At 44.0% G+C, this 19,150-nt stretch overlaps 1 protein-coding gene across 2 annotated transcripts; it reads right to left on the minus strand.

Moving 5' to 3' along the window:
* Nucleotides 1-1,867: 1,867 nt before the first annotated feature.
* On the minus strand, nucleotides 1,868-13,768 carry LOC100136672 (somatostatin receptor type 1 subtype B). Of its 2 annotated transcripts, XM_021614367.3 has the most exons (2): nucleotides 13,327-13,768; nucleotides 1,868-4,723 (listed from the first exon to the last, which is right to left on the minus strand). In XM_021614367.3, the coding sequence occupies exon 2, from the start codon at nucleotides 3,585-3,587 to the stop codon at nucleotides 2,472-2,474; it is 1,116 nt and encodes a 371-aa protein (XP_021470042.2). In that variant the 5' UTR covers nucleotides 3,588-4,723; nucleotides 13,327-13,768; the 3' UTR covers nucleotides 1,868-2,471.
* Nucleotides 13,769-19,150: the final 5,382 nt, after the last annotated feature.

Genomic DNA, 19,150 nt, shown 5'->3' on the forward strand with positions numbered 1-19,150 from the left:
AGGTTGAGATTTTACCATAATTCCATTACCAAAGTTTACATCAGCACAGTTCTTCCACTAAATTCATTTTTGTAAATTATTCAGTGGAATTTTTTTTTTTTTAAACTGTTTTTTTGTTAAACTTTGAAAGCAATTTTTTTTGTTTGGCATACATTTTAAAGTGAAAAAACTGAGTCAAAACGTATTTCCGTTTCCTCCCGTTACCGTTGAATTGCCCATATTCGTTTTAAACCCATAGAGTTTTCTGAAAGACACAAAATTCATATAATTTGAAAACCTTCACTAACAAAATCAAGGATGCTGATAATCCTAAAGTTGTTTTGATGAAGTTTATCTTTATTAATTGATTATTTCAATTGATTGAGACATGCGGTTCTTATGTAGTCTACTTCACATTCTATTACACAGTGTGTCTCTCGTTCCATTGTCTACAACCTGGAAACTGTAAGAGCACTCCGAACATGACGTGCATCTGATTCGTTTTTTTTTTCAATTTGTTACTCTGCTCGTTGTTATCCACTTTTACTGTAGACCAGTGTCTAACATATGGTACGTTGCCATAAAACTAGCACGTGGACCCTGCTTGGTCTCCCTCTCACAGATTCATCATAAATGTATTGGGCGTAGTTTTGAAGTAGTCGTTAACGATCATTACATGTAATAGCTCTAGGTCAAGTTATGACTTAACGACCAGAAGTTTTTCCTAGTCAGGTCACATGGCTTGGAAAAACTCCAGGCCCTCGTCATAAGTCATCATGTGGGTCAGTTTTTCCTGATCATTTGACCAGGCCCTAGTCAGGCCCTAGTCAAAACCTCTGTAATATTGTCAAAAACATGACGCAGAGCATTTTGTAGGGTCTAATTATGACAGAACACGCAGATGAAGAGTCGCTGCGGTGCTTGTCCAAAACACAGAGGCACGTTATTTACAGTCGTTCCAATCAAAGCTGCTCTCATTGAATCAATGCTGCTCTCATTGAATTTAAAGTGTGTGTGTGCTCATTTTTATGTAACCTTTATTTAACTAGGCAAGTCAACATAAGAACTAAATCTTATTTAGAATGATGGCCTACCAAAATGCGTAAGGACGTGAGGACGAGGCTCTGCTCTGCTGTCATGGCTAAACTAGATTAGATGCAGTGATATTACCTGTTGGAGGGAGGAGATGGCGTTAACGTGGATGGAGCTTCCTGATTGGCCAGGTCGACCTGTGGTCTGTACCTCACAGGGTTAATAGCCAGACACAATCTCATTAATTCATTGTGCCATCTCCACGGCGATATCGTTCCATAAGCGATGTGAGGCAAATCGATTGGACAGATAATATGGGATCGTTTAAGCCTCAAGCCTGTTATCCATTATAATCATAGAACGGTCTGTGACAACAGGCATTGCATGCCTTCATTTGCCCCTGTGGCCAATTCAGTATTCACAATCACTGTATAATGTGGAACAGGCCTTTTTCACTTCTTTCTACCCCATACCTGTGTTGTATCAGTAGGAATGGTATCTTGCTGCTGAGTTGTGGGTGACACCATCTGTGAGTGTCTGTCAGAGGCAGAGTGTGTGTGTGTGTGTGTGTGTGTGTGTGTGTGTGTGTGTGTGTGTGTGTGTGTGTGTGTGTGTGTGTGTGTGTGTGTGTGTGTGTGTGTGTGTGTGTGTGTGTGTGTGTGTGTGTGTGTGTGTGTGTCAGAGGAGCGTTCTGCCTCACAGAGCCCATGTGAAAAATGATCACAACTGCTTTCTAAGCTGACTGACTGCAGTTCCTTTCGAAAAAAAATGTGGAGAGTATTTTTCTGTGCTACTGACAGAGTTTGAACGTCAAAACCATCAGTGAACTGTTCTTTTCAAAACATGATCACCACACTTCCAAATTAAACATTTATTTCAGCTTGGCTATTTGCAGTTGTCCCTTTGGGCTGCTTGCATGTATGTGTTTGAGCAAGTGAAAGCAACAGAGAGAACACAGCAGCCCCAAAGATCCAACCCCAAATAAATAAATACATAATTACATATATAGCATATACAGTACAATAAATAGGTTTACAGACAGAAGGACATAGGTCAAACAAACACATGTGCTCTAAACTTCGGGTAGAAGACCAAGTCAAAATGATAAACTTGTCATAGCTGCACCACCTCAGTATGAGAAACCTCATTGGACTTGGCTTGTAGTCAGTCAACCATCACACTGACATCTAGCATCTCTATTTTGTGCATACAACCTCCTGTGCCACACAGTCAAATAATGCTCTTTATCCAGCGGGAAAAACAAAGACCATATGACTGTCGCACTTCAGAGCAGCAGGGAGTATGTGAACATGCCACTTTATTTTCAAAGACACGTGTCGTTCTCATCCACCACGGGCCTCACTCATTGTTCATGTGTGGTGTCATTCGTTGTCATACGTTGCTATCCCATCATTCGCCGTGTGGCATTGTATTTTATCATCTACAACTATTGACTCCCGTCACAGTGTAGTCGTGCGTGACGTGCATGTCCCATTCTGGAACACCATACCAGATGCCAGGCATTCCTTAGGGAAGTCTTTCTGTCCATTGGTGGCCTGTCTCTTCAGAGCTACGGCACGGTAGTCCACCTGTTCTCCATCCAGCCCAGACTCCAGCCAACGGAAACACACAATCCTCTGGAACGACCGCCGGAAGTTATCGGACACGAAGCCGTAGAGGATGGGGTTGGCGCCGCTGTTGGCGTAACTCAGGATGACAAAGAGCTGGGTGACCATGGCGTCCGGGGGGCGGTGGAACACGCTGACCAGCTGGACGATGTAGAAGGGCATCCAGCAGAGCACGAAGACCGCCACAATGCACAACACCATCCGCGTGATCTTTTTCTCTGAGCGCCTTCGCTGCAGCCAACCGGCTTTGAGCCCGACCGCACGCATGCGCGCCACCATCAGGCAGTAGCAGAGGCAGATAGCACCTACGGGAAGCAGGAAGCCGAGCAGGAAGGTGTACACCACGAACGCCACTGACCATGCAGCCTCAGGCCACAGGAAGTTGCAGTCCACGCCGCCATCCTGCGCCGGGACCGTGTCAGCAAAGATGATGATGGGGAGGATGACGAGGAGCGAGAGGCCCCACACGCAGACGTTGACCACCTTTGCCACGGTGGGACGGCGGTAGCGGGCAGCCTTGATAGGGTGAACCACGGCCACATATCGATCCACGCTCAACACCGTCAGACAGAAGATAGATGTAAACATGTTGATGCCGTCCACGCTCAACACCAGACGGCACATGAGCGAGCCAAACGGCCAATGACGTACAGCCGCTGAAGTCGCCAAGAACGGAACACTCAACATAAACAGTTCATCTGCAATTGCCAGATTTAATATATAAATATTGGTGGCAGTTTTCATCTTGGCGTATTTGAGGATGACATAGATGACCATGGCATTGCCTGTAAGACCCACACAGCAGACCAGTGCGTAGATGGAGGGGATGATGATCTTACTGGCATCAAGTTCCTGGTCGTAGTCCTCATAGTCTAGGCTGGAGTTGTAGGGAAGGCCGGTGGGGTATTCTGGGTAGTCACCGGACCGGTTGGTGGCCATGTTTTCCATTTGACCAGTTTACCTCAGTTTTTGCCTCTCCTAGGCCCCTTGGAACTAAGATGCGACTTTGTGTGTATGTTTTCCTATTCAGTCCAGTCTGTCATACCTACGGATTTGAGTCTCTCAGTCCCATTATAGAATATAGTACTCTTCTCAATGCTCTTAGCTGGCTCTCTGTTAACACCAAAGTGTTGCTTTAGTACAATGTATCATGGATCTCTGTTAAACTCCTTTCATAATTGGTTCAAAAAGAATGGATAGAGCAGAGTTTTTCTCACTATGGAACCCTGAAGTTCACTTCTGCTTTGTTCTGATTTTCTGGTGTTAATAGCTAAAGTGTCATTGACTTCCGTTATATTCCTTTGATAAATGGGTCAAAAAGGAGTGATGAAGGAGCAGTGGGAGCGTGAAAGATCCTCTTTTTTGTAGAGGTGCAGCTCTGAAGAGACAGGAGGGAATGTAATGTCTGTAAAGTGTTATTCTCCAACCTCACGGTCCACATGCAACATAGAGGGGGTTAACCTAAACCAAATCAGAGTCCTTGAGTCTCTCAATTCTCCTGTTGCTCTGTTTCTCATGGATTTCTCATTATAGAGCCCAGCCTTGGTAGTTTCTACTCTCCACTGACTGAAGCAATTTGTGTCCTTAGGCTGAAACGCCCTCATCCACGGATGAATTCTTGGCAGCCAAATGTGTAACATTCCATATTCATTCACAAATAAACTCACATCTTACTACCCATCTGTTTGCAGGTGGTGAAAGCAGTGCGAGGTTTCTGGGTCTCATTCAAACACAAGGAACCTCGCCAAGGGAGAACATTCATTTCTCTTGATTTAGAATGTCCTATTGGAAGGAATTGGACCTGGAGTGGTTGGGAGTTGCCCTGTTCTGTCTGGTTGATCCCAGCTACCCGAATGGCACACTCATCAGGAGTGGTCTTTGGTAAGAGGTGCTGTGGGGAATTCTACACTTTCACCATTCCATGTTTCTGTTTCCGTGGAGATAGAGGGGAGCGGGTTCTCACGGGTGGTCATTCAGTCGCTACACCCCGGCTGAACAAGTACATGACAATTCCTGGCTTTGATACGAGCTCATCCCCGGGATACGTTTACACTCCCATTTTCTTTGAGTCGGCTCCAGGATGCCTGTAAGAAAACACAAAAGAGCAATCACTTGTTTATTCTCGAAAGGAACTCCAAACAAAACATGAGAAGAGCTCTGGCTCTAAGAACGCTGGGTTTTCACAAGAGGTAGCTATCACGTGTCAATAGCAATTAATGGCATTGTTTGTTCTTTCCATTCATGTTTCGCTTGCAGTTTGTGATTCATTTGAAAGACACGTTTTGCCCTTCGATAGCTGATTGAATACTGAGGCGTTGCGGTCTCTCTGCACCTGAACGGAACAGAAACTAGGATTCCATTTCGCCTCCGTATTCCCCAGATGTGACACCAGCATGACGTTCAAAAAATTCCCTGTTTTGTTTGTACAAAATGAAAAAGGTTCCAGCAGAAATGGTATGAGGGGGGAATACATCTGCCACATGTATCGCTTGGCTTGTTAGTATGTGAGTGTGTGTGTGAACCTATGCAAGGTCACTGCTCTCCTCGTCCAATTACAGCCGGATGCGAGAGGCAGAGAGACACCTTTGACACTTATTTACTTTCTGACAATGAGCAAACATCTAAGGAAAAAAGAAAGGCAAAAAATAAAACGGTTGAGATGTTCACGGCTGTCTAAACAAGAAAAAGGAGAAAAATATGGGAATATGGACTGAACAAACACCCTCTCCGCCTCCTTCTCTCTCCATCCTCCTTTCCATCCCTCTCCTCCATTCTCCAAACAACAGAACATCAAAAACGGGCCCAGTCTAATAGAAAGCAGGAAGCTAATTGCATTCGTGGCTGGAATAGGAAACGTTGTTTGAATGCCAGTTTTCCTCTATTACGGTAGTCAGGGGAGGGGGCAATCATGGTTCATCTAAAAGTCAACTGAAAGCACTGTGAGTAGAATAAATAAATATAGATAAATATGCCGTTTAGTAGACACAGAATACCACAGAATACCGAAAGTAAAGCGAAATGTGTAAACAATGTGTCTGATATGTCCAGGAGCGTGAACCGCATGGATATTGTGATTGTGTCACCTGTTGCGGCTTTAAAGCTGAAGCTATACACCGAGTATACAAAACATTAGGAACACTGGCTCTTTCCATGACAGGCGCTTTTTGGCGCTCAACAGTGTATGAAGAATGGTCCACCAAACGACATCCAAAGTAAGGGGTGCAATTCAATATTAGGAAGGTGTGCCTAATACTTGGTATACTCACTGTACATCTGCTGTGTGTGTGTGTGAGACTGTGTGTGACACTGCGTTGTGTGTGTGTGTGTATATATTTAGGTGTCTACCTATTTATGACTGTCTAGTGTCTGTGTGAGTGGCAGGGAGAGAAGGATCAGTACAGATAAGAAGAGAGCATAAACACTGGGGCTTGTTATATTGCTGATCTTTATCACCAACTGTCTCAAATCATTTATTGTTTATTTTAGTGTCACCTTCTTCCCTTCCGTGTTGCCTGAGTCATGGTGCCAATTTGTCAATGGTGATGATATCTACTCAATGTGGTGCTAGACTGTCGAGCCTGCTTAACAGGGTTGAGCTGAAGGTATAGGGTGAAGTTGCCCCTAGACTGATTTCAAATTAGTACGTTATTTTTAATCTAATAGTTAAGGTTAGGATTTGGGCAGGGCAATCTGATCTTGTACCCACAGCGGAGTGGTAGAACATGATGCACTGTCTGGGATGAAGAGTAGATATAGGTTAACTAGAACAGGACGAGAAATAATTAAGATCTTGGATTAGCAATAGAGGCTCTACTCTCTTAGAGAAAAAGGGTTACAAAAGGGTTCTGCGGCTGTCCTCGTAGGATAACCCATTTTTGGTTCCAGATAGAACCCTTTTTGGTTTCAGGGAGAACTATTTTGGGTTCCAAGTAGAACCCTCTGTGTAAAAGGATTCTACCTGGAACCAAAAGGGGTTCTTCAAAGGGTTCTCCTATGGGGACAGCTGATGAACCCTTTTTGGTTCCAGATAGCACCAGAGTGTATTTCTTCTAAGGGTGTATGCAGGGCTTTGAAGGGGAAGACTGACGTCAAGCGCTCGAAAGCAAAGAGAGTCTTTATGCCGAGCTTGTTCTCTGAACACTCAGCAAGACAGATGTTGATGAATGTAGGAGAGGAGAGAGTGAGGGGAGACAGACAGACAGCTGGAGAAGAGAGGATAAGAAGCCTGCGTCGAGCAATGATAGAAGACAGAGAGCGAGAGAGAGAGTGCGAGAGAGAAAAATAAAGAGAGCGAGAGAAAACACAGAGAAAAATAGAGAGAGGGTGAGATTAAAACAGCAGGAGAAAGACACATGCAAATGGTGTAAATGCATGAGGGAGAGGGCAGAGAGAGAGAGAGAATGGCTGAGCAAGAGAACGCAAGCAAGAGCGAGACAAACAGCAGTACAGAATGACATGCAAAGGATATTTTTTTCATGAGGGAAAGAGAAAGGCTGTGAGAGAGAGAATGAGAGAAAGAGAGCAAGAAATGAACAGCATCAGGTCCCAGCTGGACAATATCTCACATGCTGTAGAACCCAACGTGGATTAAACCCCAAGCTCTGAGACACGATAGTAGAGGGCCACAGTTAGACAAGGGCTTCAACACTATTCCTGATGACCAGTAGAACTCAGAGACTCTCCTGCTACACTGGGGTCGACACAAAGTCATGCATCTACTACCTTATCACTACTACCCCCGTGCAGGATACATTACAACCATTGCATATAAGAATTTCTCTCCTGCTGTTTCTCTCACTCTCTCTCTCTCTTTGCCTTGCTCACCCCTTACTATTTCTCCGTCACTCCTCTCTCACCTCGTCTCTCTTCCCCTGCTCTTCCATCTGTCTCCCTGTTCCTCTATTTCTTCCAACACTCAATTTCTCTCCCCGTTTCCTTCGTCTCGTGCTTTCCTTTCTCTCTCTCTCTCTCTCTCTCTCTCTCTCTCTCTCGCTCTCTCTCTCTCTCTCTCTCTCTCTCTGTCTGTCTGTCTGTCTGTCTGTCTGTCTGTCTGTCTGTCTGTCTGTCTGTCTGTCTGTCTGTCTGTCTGTCTGTCTGTCTGTCTGTCTGTCTGTCTGTCTCTCTCTCTCTCTCTCTCTGTCTGTCTGTCTCTCTGTCTCTCTCTCTCTCTCTCTCTCTCTCTCTCTCTCTCTCTCTCTGTGTGTGTCAAAGCAGAGTGACGCTGCTCCTGAAATTGGAAGTTCAATCCACCTTGACTCCCAGGAGACGGGCAGTAGAATCCCTCAGTAGCACAGATCTCTGATTGTGTGTCCATCGGAGTGTGCTAAAATGACCACCTTTGAAGTTGACAGGCAATGTAATGGTGTTTTATGTTCCCGAATGGACATTGTATTATAATAAACTATCCGAAAGGCAGTGCAGGATTTGGCAATGGCTAGCTGGTCAAGGCACAGCACAGATGATACAAATATACCAATACCGTCAAAGTCCATGTTGATCTTTCATTGAGCAGTACATCGTTAGTCATGTCTATAGTGCTTTTGAAATGCTAAATGAGTTGTGTGACACAAACACACACACACACACTGGTTCATTACCATACCTCCATAGCAGCTCTAAAGGCTTATTTCCTTTCGCGTCTTGCATAATTCTATTTGCTTTGGAAAATAAATGCTAAAGAAGGTCATGTCTCCTGCTTTAATGATTTTCCCCCTTCATTTTTTTCTCCTACTACTCAATTTAGGACCAAATTGGCTTCTAGCCACATCATAGTAGTACATACGAAATTGCTCCTTCATAAATGTTCCCTGTATTTTGTTATAATCAGGTGGGCAGATTACAAAGTAGTGGGAAAACGAACTGTGGGGAGAAAATAACTATATTATGGGACCTTCATTTGTACACGCCGCATGGTTCCACTGGCTTAAGGTACTCTGTGAGCCTCGGGCCTTTTCTCATCTCATATACAATATCTGCATTTCACAACACAGAAAAGTGCTGTGATTCAATATAGAAAAAAAGCTCAGCCTCCCGAGTGGCGCAGTGGTCTAGGGCTAGCTGTGCCACTAGAGATTCTGGGTTCGAGTCGGGTCGGGCGCAATGCACGCTGACACGGTCGCCAGGTGTATGGTATTTCCCCCGAGGCCGTACGGGAGTTGCAGCGATGAGACAAGACTGTAACTACCAATCGGATACCATGAAATTGGGGAGAAAAAAGGGTAAAAAAAAATGAATATAATAATAATAATTATATTAAATACTAAATAAAAGCTCAGTCAGGTCACTGGCGTAACGCAGTTTCTCTGGACCCCCGCATGGTCGTAGTTCATCTCCCCCCCACTAAAGATGATAATCTGTTTGCATCTGCCAATTTATTGTCTGTCCAGACGACCTGTCCCCAGAGCTTCCGATACAGTTCATCTCTTTCTGTAATACAGTATGTTGATGCCACCAATTAAGGAGAATGAGAGGCTCAATAAAAGATGTTGCAGAACTGTTGTATTTGAATCTCTTCTGCCCAGGTTCCCTGATGTCGCTGCGGCAATCAAGCTGTTCTTACCATCGATGTAACTGTCGCTTCTGAGGACAGATTGTTTTCTAAACTAAAACTCATAAAGAACTATTTATTCAGCATTAGGCTCTCGGTCTGATATGCGCTTTTGATCACTTAAGTAAACTCCACTCACTGCCCCTGCGTCGGCGTAGCCTTGACCACAACATTTGTGGACCGATATCTAATTTCAAGGCCTGAGGCACTTTTCCAGTCACATTCCCGAAGTCCCTCAACAAACACGTAGCTTACTTGTACATAAGGTTTGTGAATGACTTTTTAAAGGGTTACTGTGTCCGGTACTCTCTCTACAGTGTTAGAAGGACGTGGAATCGATGTAAACACTATCCTCTGATGTCTTTATAGAGCAATCAGAAAGGGAGAAATACATGGCGTGAGAAAGCCTCTCTGACATTGTGTTATTTCATAAAAGTCTGTTTGCGGGCATGCGTCTGTGTGTTTAGAAGTGCATGTCTGTGCACGCGCCCGCATCCTTTGTGCTGCTGGTTGGCGATCAGGGTCTTGACAAGGAAATTGCATTCTCTCCCTCATCCCGCCGTCGAATGACAAGCACTAAGAAGACAATGAAAGAGAGCCGGAGAGCACACGCTGTCTTCCTTCCTGTTATACATGCTTTCATTCTAATAGGCCGGTGACAAGTTGAAGTCTTGAAATGGAGACATGACATGACAACATGAGACATAGTCGTTGAAGTGGAACTGGTCTCTCTCACAGTGAAGTATTGGCTTAATCCTATTTTCTTCATTCTCCTTGTTCTTATTGGTCTGGAGCATATCCCCATCCACAGGGAAGAGTTGTCACATGACATGCAGGTCGGTGGTTCATTTGCAAGACTCCACATGTATAAACGCAAAGTACCTTTTTCAATGCGTTATTTTTGGGGGTATTTATCATTACTACAGTCTAATTGAAATATAACTGAATTCTTGATTGAATTGTGAGAGATGTGGTTGACAATTTTGCCAAAAATCTTGGACCGCCAAGATCAATTCCAATTCCTCTCTGTCTTGAATTGCGTTACATACTGAAATGACTTTGAAATTATTTTGGGCTGTACATTTTCCAGTACAGGATTTTCTGATTCCAAAGTCATATTAGTCAGAAGATAAGTTATCTAGATGTGCTGTAGAATGAATGAAATGCCCCTGAAATGCCCCTTAATTTCATATTTTGGTGCAGTGGCACCTTCATTTGATGTCAAACATGACATTTAACCTTGCTAACCAACCACATATTATGTACTGTAGTTAGGCAAATAGAGAAGCTATATACCAAGTCAAGTTGATGGTCTGAGAAGGGTACCTTCAAGATAGATGTAGCTATACAGGTCTCTGATCAGAGCATTTCATAACTGTGTAAATAAAGTAAAAAACATATTTCAAAAAACATTTCAAAAAACAAACACTATATGCAGGTCTCACTCACTCTTTTTAAGTAATATCTATGCGCACGACACCATGGATTTTTCTAGGACACTGTCAGAAGTAAGACACTGTAGCTTGAGCCTGTCTTGCTGTTTGAGCTGCTGTCTATCTACAGTGTTCTGTACACCGTTACCCAGTCAAGCTCTTCACTCCGCAGCATGGCTGTCTTTCACAGACCCATATATTACTGTCACTGATTCAGCTCCTCACTGACGACGCTCGCACCATATCAAACTACCCACACAGTATCAAATACCACAGACTTCCGTAGACTCACTCTAACGTCACAGAGCTCAAACTCAGTATCCTACACCATAGATTCACTGTCATGTCACAGAAACCAAACTCAACACGAGCAGCCCTATGTTACAAACTACAGTTCTGTCATAAACCATTTCCAATTTCCATGGACACTGAATCAGACATAATAATGTAGACATTATTATTATTATAGACATAGACACTAACAGTAAATCATCATTCATGTTTACAGACCACAAATTCACTGTCACTGACCACAGGTATACGTGGTGTAGATCATCAGTCTCATAATCATATTACATAGTCCATGGACCATAACTTCCCCATTTCCAGGCTCACTATCAGAACCCATGCAGGTTCAGTCTTAGCCTTGGAACTACGTCCGCAATCATTCGTATAATCAACTGCCCACAGAGCTACTGTAGGCTACATAATGTCTGCATGATCATACGCTATGATGTGGACAGTCCCTTTTGGATTGTGCCTGCTAGTGTTCATCATATCAAGGATGTGCCTACGGAAATAAGTAACCCCCACCATGTTATACAATGGGGACAGCTCCTCTGTTGTTGAGTGAGCAAGTATTGCACAGTGCACCTAATCAATCAATAACTGTGAGGCATCAATTGATCAATTATCTTAAAATAGTACATTTCTGGTTCAGTTGCAAAGGGGCATTTAAGCAGCCTACAGTGCGTACATCCAAATGAAAGGATCCACTTAGCTGTGAGTAAATTAAATAGTGGATAGTATATGAGGAATGAGAATACAGATAAGTATTCAACGAAAGAGACGCATAGAGTATTTTTAACCTTTTGCCCCTTCCCCCCGCTCTCTCTCTCTCTCTCTCTGTCTCTCTCTCTCTCTCTCTGTCTCTCTCTCTCTCTCTGTCTCTCTGTCTCTCTGTCTCTCTCTCTCTATCTCTCTCTCTCTCTCTCTCTCTCCCTTCTCCTCCCTTTTTGAAAGCATCCCTCTGACGTTGTGTAGATTGTCCAGAATCACTTGAAGGATTTTGAATAATTCATTATTAAAATAAATAAACAATTTGCTTATTTGGCCCTGTCCATAACTAGCGTCAAAGTAGGGACACGATAACATGAAGGGGCCACTCCATATGTTGGTTGAGTGTCTGATTCGGTTCCCGTGTCTGGGTAATGCAGCAGTATTAGCCTTGACCATTCACATGTGTTGGGTATTGGTACATCCATTTATCATGATGTCACGTGCATCTGAGAGGCTGACGACATGTCATCATTTATGGATTTATTTGACTGATCGATCATGGATTTTTTTTTGCAGATGAGAATAGCACATGCTATGAATGTTCTGTTTTTCTGATAATGTTTGTCTGTGTTAAGAAATGTTTATTGTAGGGACAAGAACATGGGGGGTGGGGGGGGGGGATTGTTCTCATTACCTAATTATTTCAGTCCTAATGAACAAACCAAATGGCCATCATTTGCATTTAATTTGTGTGTGCGGGTGTTACTGTCAACATCGTCAACAACATTGTTGTCATCTGGAATAATCATTTATTAAACTGTATTGACAGCTACAGAAAAGCGAATGAACTGGTTCCTTTTGTCTGGTGTAACTAGATCAGGGTGGGAAATTATATTTTTGTTCCACCAGCCGCAGGGGCTCGTGGATGCCCAAATTTTACCAGTCACTACAAAGTTTTACCAGCCACATTTTCCCCCCTAAAAAAAATCTAGCATTATGATAAATCACAGAAAACACATGCTCATGTTTTGTAATATTAAAACAACGTTAATTGAGTGGTTTGGAAATTGAATGAAAGTGATTTCAAAGAACACAGAATATGACAGACGGACAGACAGTAGTGGAAATCATACTGTGCTCTATACCTTTTCCAGCGGGCAAGGTCACGATATGACATAATATGACATGGCGGCTTATTGTTTGCATCGCTTGCGGGTTTGTGTTTGCACAGGAATATGTTAATGCATGCATCTTCCTTTTATGTGATGACTGCATCATATTGACAGTTCTCTGTATAATTCTACTATAACCATACAGAAAACATCTTACAATTGTTGACTGTTAAAGCATCATATGAATACAAGTACCAAACTGTATTTAAATCCTCCCTCCCTACATTGATAATGATTTAAACCTGCTGATTTATACCATTTACACCTGCCTGATTACATGCATCATTCATCCTTATCTTGTCCTGAACGTTCCAGTTTTCACTTGTAAGATCTGATAAAAAATAGTTCACAGTGCGTGTTTTAATAATCTTCATCTGTCAAGAAAATGTGGGCACAATCAGAATGAGGACAAGATCAGGACAAACTATGCATGTTAGAACCAGGTATAAACGTGGCTATAGTGTATATACATAATGTAACTGCAACATACTGTACTTCTAGTATTTTCCTGGAAGCATAAGAGAGGAGAGACTCACCGTATCCAGGTAGCTGAGCACTGTCAGAGTCCCATCCCAGTCAGCCTGTTCAAGTCACTGATGGAGATGAGGGAGAGGGAAAACAGAAAGAGAAAAAAAACTCCTCTCCTCCGTTCTCTTGTTCTCGCTCTCCAGTGATGGATAAGAAGGTGGAAGACCTGTGGAGAAGTGTGTCTTCACTCTCACTCCGTCCATTAGCCGCTATCCTCAGTCGCTGTTTCGGTCTCCAGCGCTCTTCCCTCTCTCTCGTTTTCAATCTGTGGGTCTCGTAGCTTACGCACTAACATGCTCTACTCTCTGTCTCTGTCTCTCTCTCTCTCTTACCATCCCCCAAGTCACTACACACTTATCTCTGTCACTCTTTCCCACACACAATAATTTATGTGTCGGGGGCTAGGGTCAGTCTGTTATGGTGTAATTCTCCTGTCTTATACGGTGTCCTGTGGGAATTTAAGTATGCTCCCTCTAATTATTTTTCTCTCCCTCCCCTCCCGGAGAACCTGAGCCCTGGGACCTTGCCTCAGGACTACCTGGCCTGAAGACTCCTTGCTGTCCCCAGTCCACCTGGTTGTGCTGCTGCTCCTGTTTCAACTGTTCTGCCTGCGGCTATGGAACACTGACCTGTTCATCGGACGTGCTACCTTGTCCCGGACCTGCTGTTTTTGACTCTATCTCTCTACCACACCTGCTGTCTCGAACTCTAAATGCTCGGCTATGAAAAGCCAACTGACATTTACTCCTGAGGTGCTGACCTGTTGCACCCTCTACAACCACTGTGATTATTAATATTTGACCCTGCTGGTCATCAATGAACTTTTGAACATCTTGGCCATGTACTGTTATAATCTCCACCTGGCACAATCAGAAGAGGACTGGCCACCCTTCAGAGCCTGGTTCTTCTCTAGGTTTCTTCCTAGGTTCCTGCCTTTCTAGGGAGTTTTTCCTAGCCACCATACTTCTACATCTGCATTGCTTGCTGTTTGGGGTTTTAGGCTGGGTTTCTGTATAGCACTTTGTGACATCTGCTGATGTAAGAAGGGCTTTGTAAATACATTTGATTTACTTTGAGTGGCTTTCAGCCCATCAGTGGGTATTTTTGCCACTGGCAGCTCACATTTGTTGGAGTGAGCCCACTCTCTCTCGCGCTGCTTTCTCTACCCCCCATGTGTCTGTATTTTTTTTCTGAGAGGTTGCTTACTTCTCATGCATTCAGGTGGACTAGCAGGAGATGTGGGAAACCACAGGTAGGCATAGGATGAGGGAGCCTACCACTATACTGTAACACTCAGACTCAGACCCCGTCTCTCTCTCTGAGGCCTCATTTATTGAAGCTGAAGACTTTAATAAAGGAAATCTAAGGAAAATGCTCCCAACACATCTCCTGTGCTACATGCAGCCCTCCCCACCTCCCCTTCGGCAAATCAGATCACACCTCTATCCTGCTCCTCCCCGACCTATAGGCAGAAGCTTAAACAGAAAGCACCCATAGGCAGAAGCTTAAACAGAAAGCACCCATGATAAGGACTGTTCAACGGTTGATCTGACCAATCGGAATCTATACCTCAGGACAGTTTTGATAACGCGGACTGGGAAATGTTCCAGGTTGACTCCGGGAATACTCTTGACGTATACACTAACTCAGTGACTGGGTTCATCAGGAAGACATGGAGGATTTTGTTTCAACTATGACGATTAAAAATGATCCAAACCAAAAACCGTGGATAGATGGCAGAATTCACGCAAAACTGAAAGCATGAACCACCGCATTTAACCATGGCAAGGTAACAGGGACCAGGTATGAACTCCGTAAGGAAATCAAAGAGGCAAAAAGACAGTACAGGTAAAAGGTGGAGTAGCAATTCAATGGCTCAGATACGAGACGCATGTGGCAGGGACTCCAGACAATCACGGATTGTATAAAGGGAAAGCCCCCCACGACGCCTCACACCCGGACAAGCTAAACATCTTCTTCACCCGCTTCGAGGTAAACAACACAGAGCCAACGACATGGGCACCCACCGATCACAAGGACTTTGTGCTCCCGATCTCTGTGGTCGAGGTGAGTAATATGCTGACCACACTGCTCGCGCTGCAAAAAAGAATGACACATACATGTTATTCAATCATTGCACCCACACTGCTCTCCCATCTCCTCATTTGTTTTTAGGAGCATATACCGACGTGGGTGATTGAAAGATGAACTGAGGTCCACACTCAGTTAATCTTTGTGGTGATGCACCGTAAAGTTGGTTGCCAACCACCATTAAACGTCCAAAGAAGAAAAAGAAGCCTGAAGGAAGGAAGAGAAATGATGAGAAATGAATTCGGTTTACCATTTTATCTGTGGATAAATTGTCGGAGTAGAGGACCTTGTGCATTTCAGGTAAAATAACAACCCAATGTTTATATCCCAGGACAAATTAGCTAGCAACAGCAAGTTAGCTAGCTAAATTGCCATAAATGTTTAAGGCTTTTCAACCTGTCCCCAAATTAATATAATTGTTTGAGTTTGTTTTGATATTTCAATCTGCATTCCCTGATCGCGTCTGGTGTGGGTGAAAAAAATATACTTGCTCGCGAAGGCGGACGCACGCGTGTATGCGGGTTGGTAAGACATTCAAGTGTGTTAAACCTCACAAGGCTGACGGCCCAGACGGCATCTCAAGCCGTGTCCTCAGAACATGTGCAGAGCAGCTGGCTGGAGTGTTTACGGACATACAGTATTCAATCTCCCCCTATCCCAGTCTGTTGTCTACACTTGCTTCAAGATGTCCACCATTGTTCCTGTACCCAAAATCAAATCAAATCAATCAACATTTTATTGGTCACATACACATGGTTAGCAGATGTTATTGTGAGTGTAGCGAAATCCGACAGTGCAGCAGTATACACAGTACATATGAGATGAGTAATGTGAGATATGTAAACATTCTTAAAGTGGCATTATTAAAGTGACTAGTGTTCCATTTATTAAAGTGGCCAATGAACTAAATGCACTCACTTCTGTAATCATGAAGTGCTTTGAGGGGCTAGTTAAGCACCATATTACCCCCTACAATTTGCATACCGCCCTAACAGATCTACGGACAACACAATCGCCATTGCACACTGCCCTATCCCACCTTGACAAAAATAATACCTATGTGAGAATGCTGTTCATCGACTACAGCTAATCCTCCATCTCCTCATGACCATAGTGTCCCCCAAGCTAAGCTCAGGGCCATGCCCTGTGCAACTGGGTCTTAGACCTCCTGACGAGCTGACCCCAGGTGGTGAAGGTACAGTGCCTTGTGAAAGTATTCGGCCCCCTTGAACTTTGCGACCTTTTGCCACATTTCAGGCTTCAAACATAAAGATATACAACTGTATTTTTTTGTGAAGAATCAACAACAAGTGGGACACAATCATGAAGTGGAACGACATTTATTGGATATTTCAAACTTTTTTAACAAATCAAAAACTGAAAAATTGGGCGTGCAAAATTATTCAGCCCCTTTACTTTCAGTGCAGCAAACTCTCTCCAGAAGTTCAGTGAGGATCTCTGAATGATCCAATGTTGACCTAAATGACTAATGATGATAAATACAATCCACCTGTGTGTAATCAAGTCTCCGTATAAATGCACCTGCACTGTGATAGTCTCAGAGGTCCGTTAAAAGCGCAGAGAGCATCATGAAGAACAAGGAACACACCAGGCAGGTCCGAGATACTGTTGTGAAGAAGTTTAAAGCCGGATTTGGATACAAAAAGATTTCCCACGCTTTAAACATCCCAAGGAGCACTGTGCAGGCGATAATATTGAAATGGAAGGAGTATCAGACCACTGCAAATCTACCAAGACCTGGCCGTCCCTCTAAACTTTCAGCTCATACAAGGAGAAGACTGATCAGAGATGCAGCCAAGAGGCCCATGATCACTCTGGATGAACTGCAGAGAACTACAGCTGAGGTGGGAGACTCTGTCCATAGGACAACAATCAGTCGTATATTGCACAAATCTGGCCTTTATGGGAGAGTGGCAAGAAGAAAGCCATTTCTTAAAGATATCCATAAAAAGTGTTGTTTAAAGTTTGCCACAAGCCACCTGGGAGACACACCAAACATGTGGAAGAAGGTGCTCTGGTCAGATGAAACCAAAATTGAACTTTTTGGCAACAATGCAAAACGTTATGTTTGGCGTAAAAGCAACACAGCTGAACACACCATCCCCACTGTCAAACATGGTGGTGGCAGCATCATGGTTTGGGCCTGCTTTTCTTCAGCAGGGACAGGGAAGATGGTTAAAATTGATGGGAAGATGGATGGAGCCAAATACAGGACCATTCTGGAAGAAAACCTGATGGAGTCTGCAAAAGACCTGAGACTGGGACGGAGATTTGTCTTCCAACAAGACAATGATCCAAAACATAAAGCAAAATCTACAATGGAATGGTTCAAAAATAAACATATCCAGGTGTTAGAATGGCCAAGTCAAAGTCCAGACCTGAATCCAATCGAGAATCTGTGGAAAGAACTGAAAACTGCTGTTCACAAATGCTCTCCATCCAACCTCACTGAGCTCGAGCTGTTTTGCAAGGAGGAATGGGAAAAAAATTCAGTCTCTCGATGTGCAAAACTGATAGAGACATACCCCAAGCGACTTACAGCTGTAATCGCAGCAAAAGGTGGCGCTACAAAGTATTAACTTAAGGGGGCTGAATAATTTTGCACGCCCAATTTTTCAGTTTTTGATTTGTTAAAAAAGTTTGAAATATCCAATAAATGTCGTTCCACTTCATGATTGTGTCCCACTTGTTGTTGATTCTTCACAAAAAAATACAGTTTTATATCTTAATGTTTGAAGCCTGAAATGTGGCAAAAGGTCGCAAAGTTCAAGGGGGCCGAATACTTTCGCAAGGCACTGTAGGCAACAACACATCCGCCACACTGATCCTCAACATGGGGGCCCCACAGGGGCGAGTGCTCAACCCCCTCCCGCACTCCCTGTTCAGCCATGACTCAGTGGCTACGCACGTCTACAACTCAATTATCAAGTTTGCTGAGGACGCAACAGTGGTAGGCCTGATTACAAACAGTGACGAGACAGCCTACAGGGAGGATGTGAGAGCCCTGGCGAAGTGGTGCCTGGAAATTAATCTCTCTCTCAATGTCAAGAAAATGAAGGAGCTAATCGTGGACTAGAGGAGACAGCAGATGGAGCCCGCTCCCATCCACATCAACTGGGCCACAGTGGAGATGTAAGTGGTGCGTGACTGGCTGCAGGGAAGTCAGGCGCAGGAGAGCAGAACTGGGTAATAACCGGAGCAGTTTAATATGCAAAACCAACGGCACCCAGAACAACAAAATATGGGTACAAAATAACCTGTTGCGAACCAGTCAGAGAATCAGTCAACACTTAACAACAAACAATTTCACACACAGACATGGGGGGGGAACAGAGGGTTAAATACACGGCAAGTAATGAGGTGTGTGGGAAAACAAGACAAAACAAATGGAAAATGAAAGGTGGATCAGTGATGGCTAGAAGACCGGTGACTTCGACCGCCGAACGCCGCCCAAACAAGGAGAGGAACCGACTTTGGCGGAAGTCGTGACAGGAGAGGGTTAAAAGCTTCAAGTTCCTCGGCGTGCACATCACTGAGGACCTGAAATGGCCCCTCCACACTGACAAAGCACAACAGCGCATCTTCAACCTCAGGAGGCTGAGAAAATTCGGCTTTGCCCCTAAGACTCTCATGAACTTCTACAGACGCACCATCAAGAGCATTCTGTCAGTCTGTATCACCGCCTGGTACGGGAACTGCACCACCCGCAATCGCAGGGCT

This window comes from Oncorhynchus mykiss, chromosome 9 (assembly GCF_057628025.1).
Source record: "Oncorhynchus mykiss isolate SJ-2025 chromosome 9, ASM5762802v1, whole genome shotgun sequence".
Lineage (NCBI taxonomy): Eukaryota > Metazoa > Chordata > Actinopteri > Salmoniformes > Salmonidae > Oncorhynchus > Oncorhynchus mykiss.

Bases quoted from the DNA above. Each gene is read 5' to 3' on its own strand.
- LOC100136672 (XM_021614367.3), bottom strand. From the start codon at position 3,587: ATGGAAAACATGGCCACCAACCGGTCCGGTGACTACCCAGAATACCCC.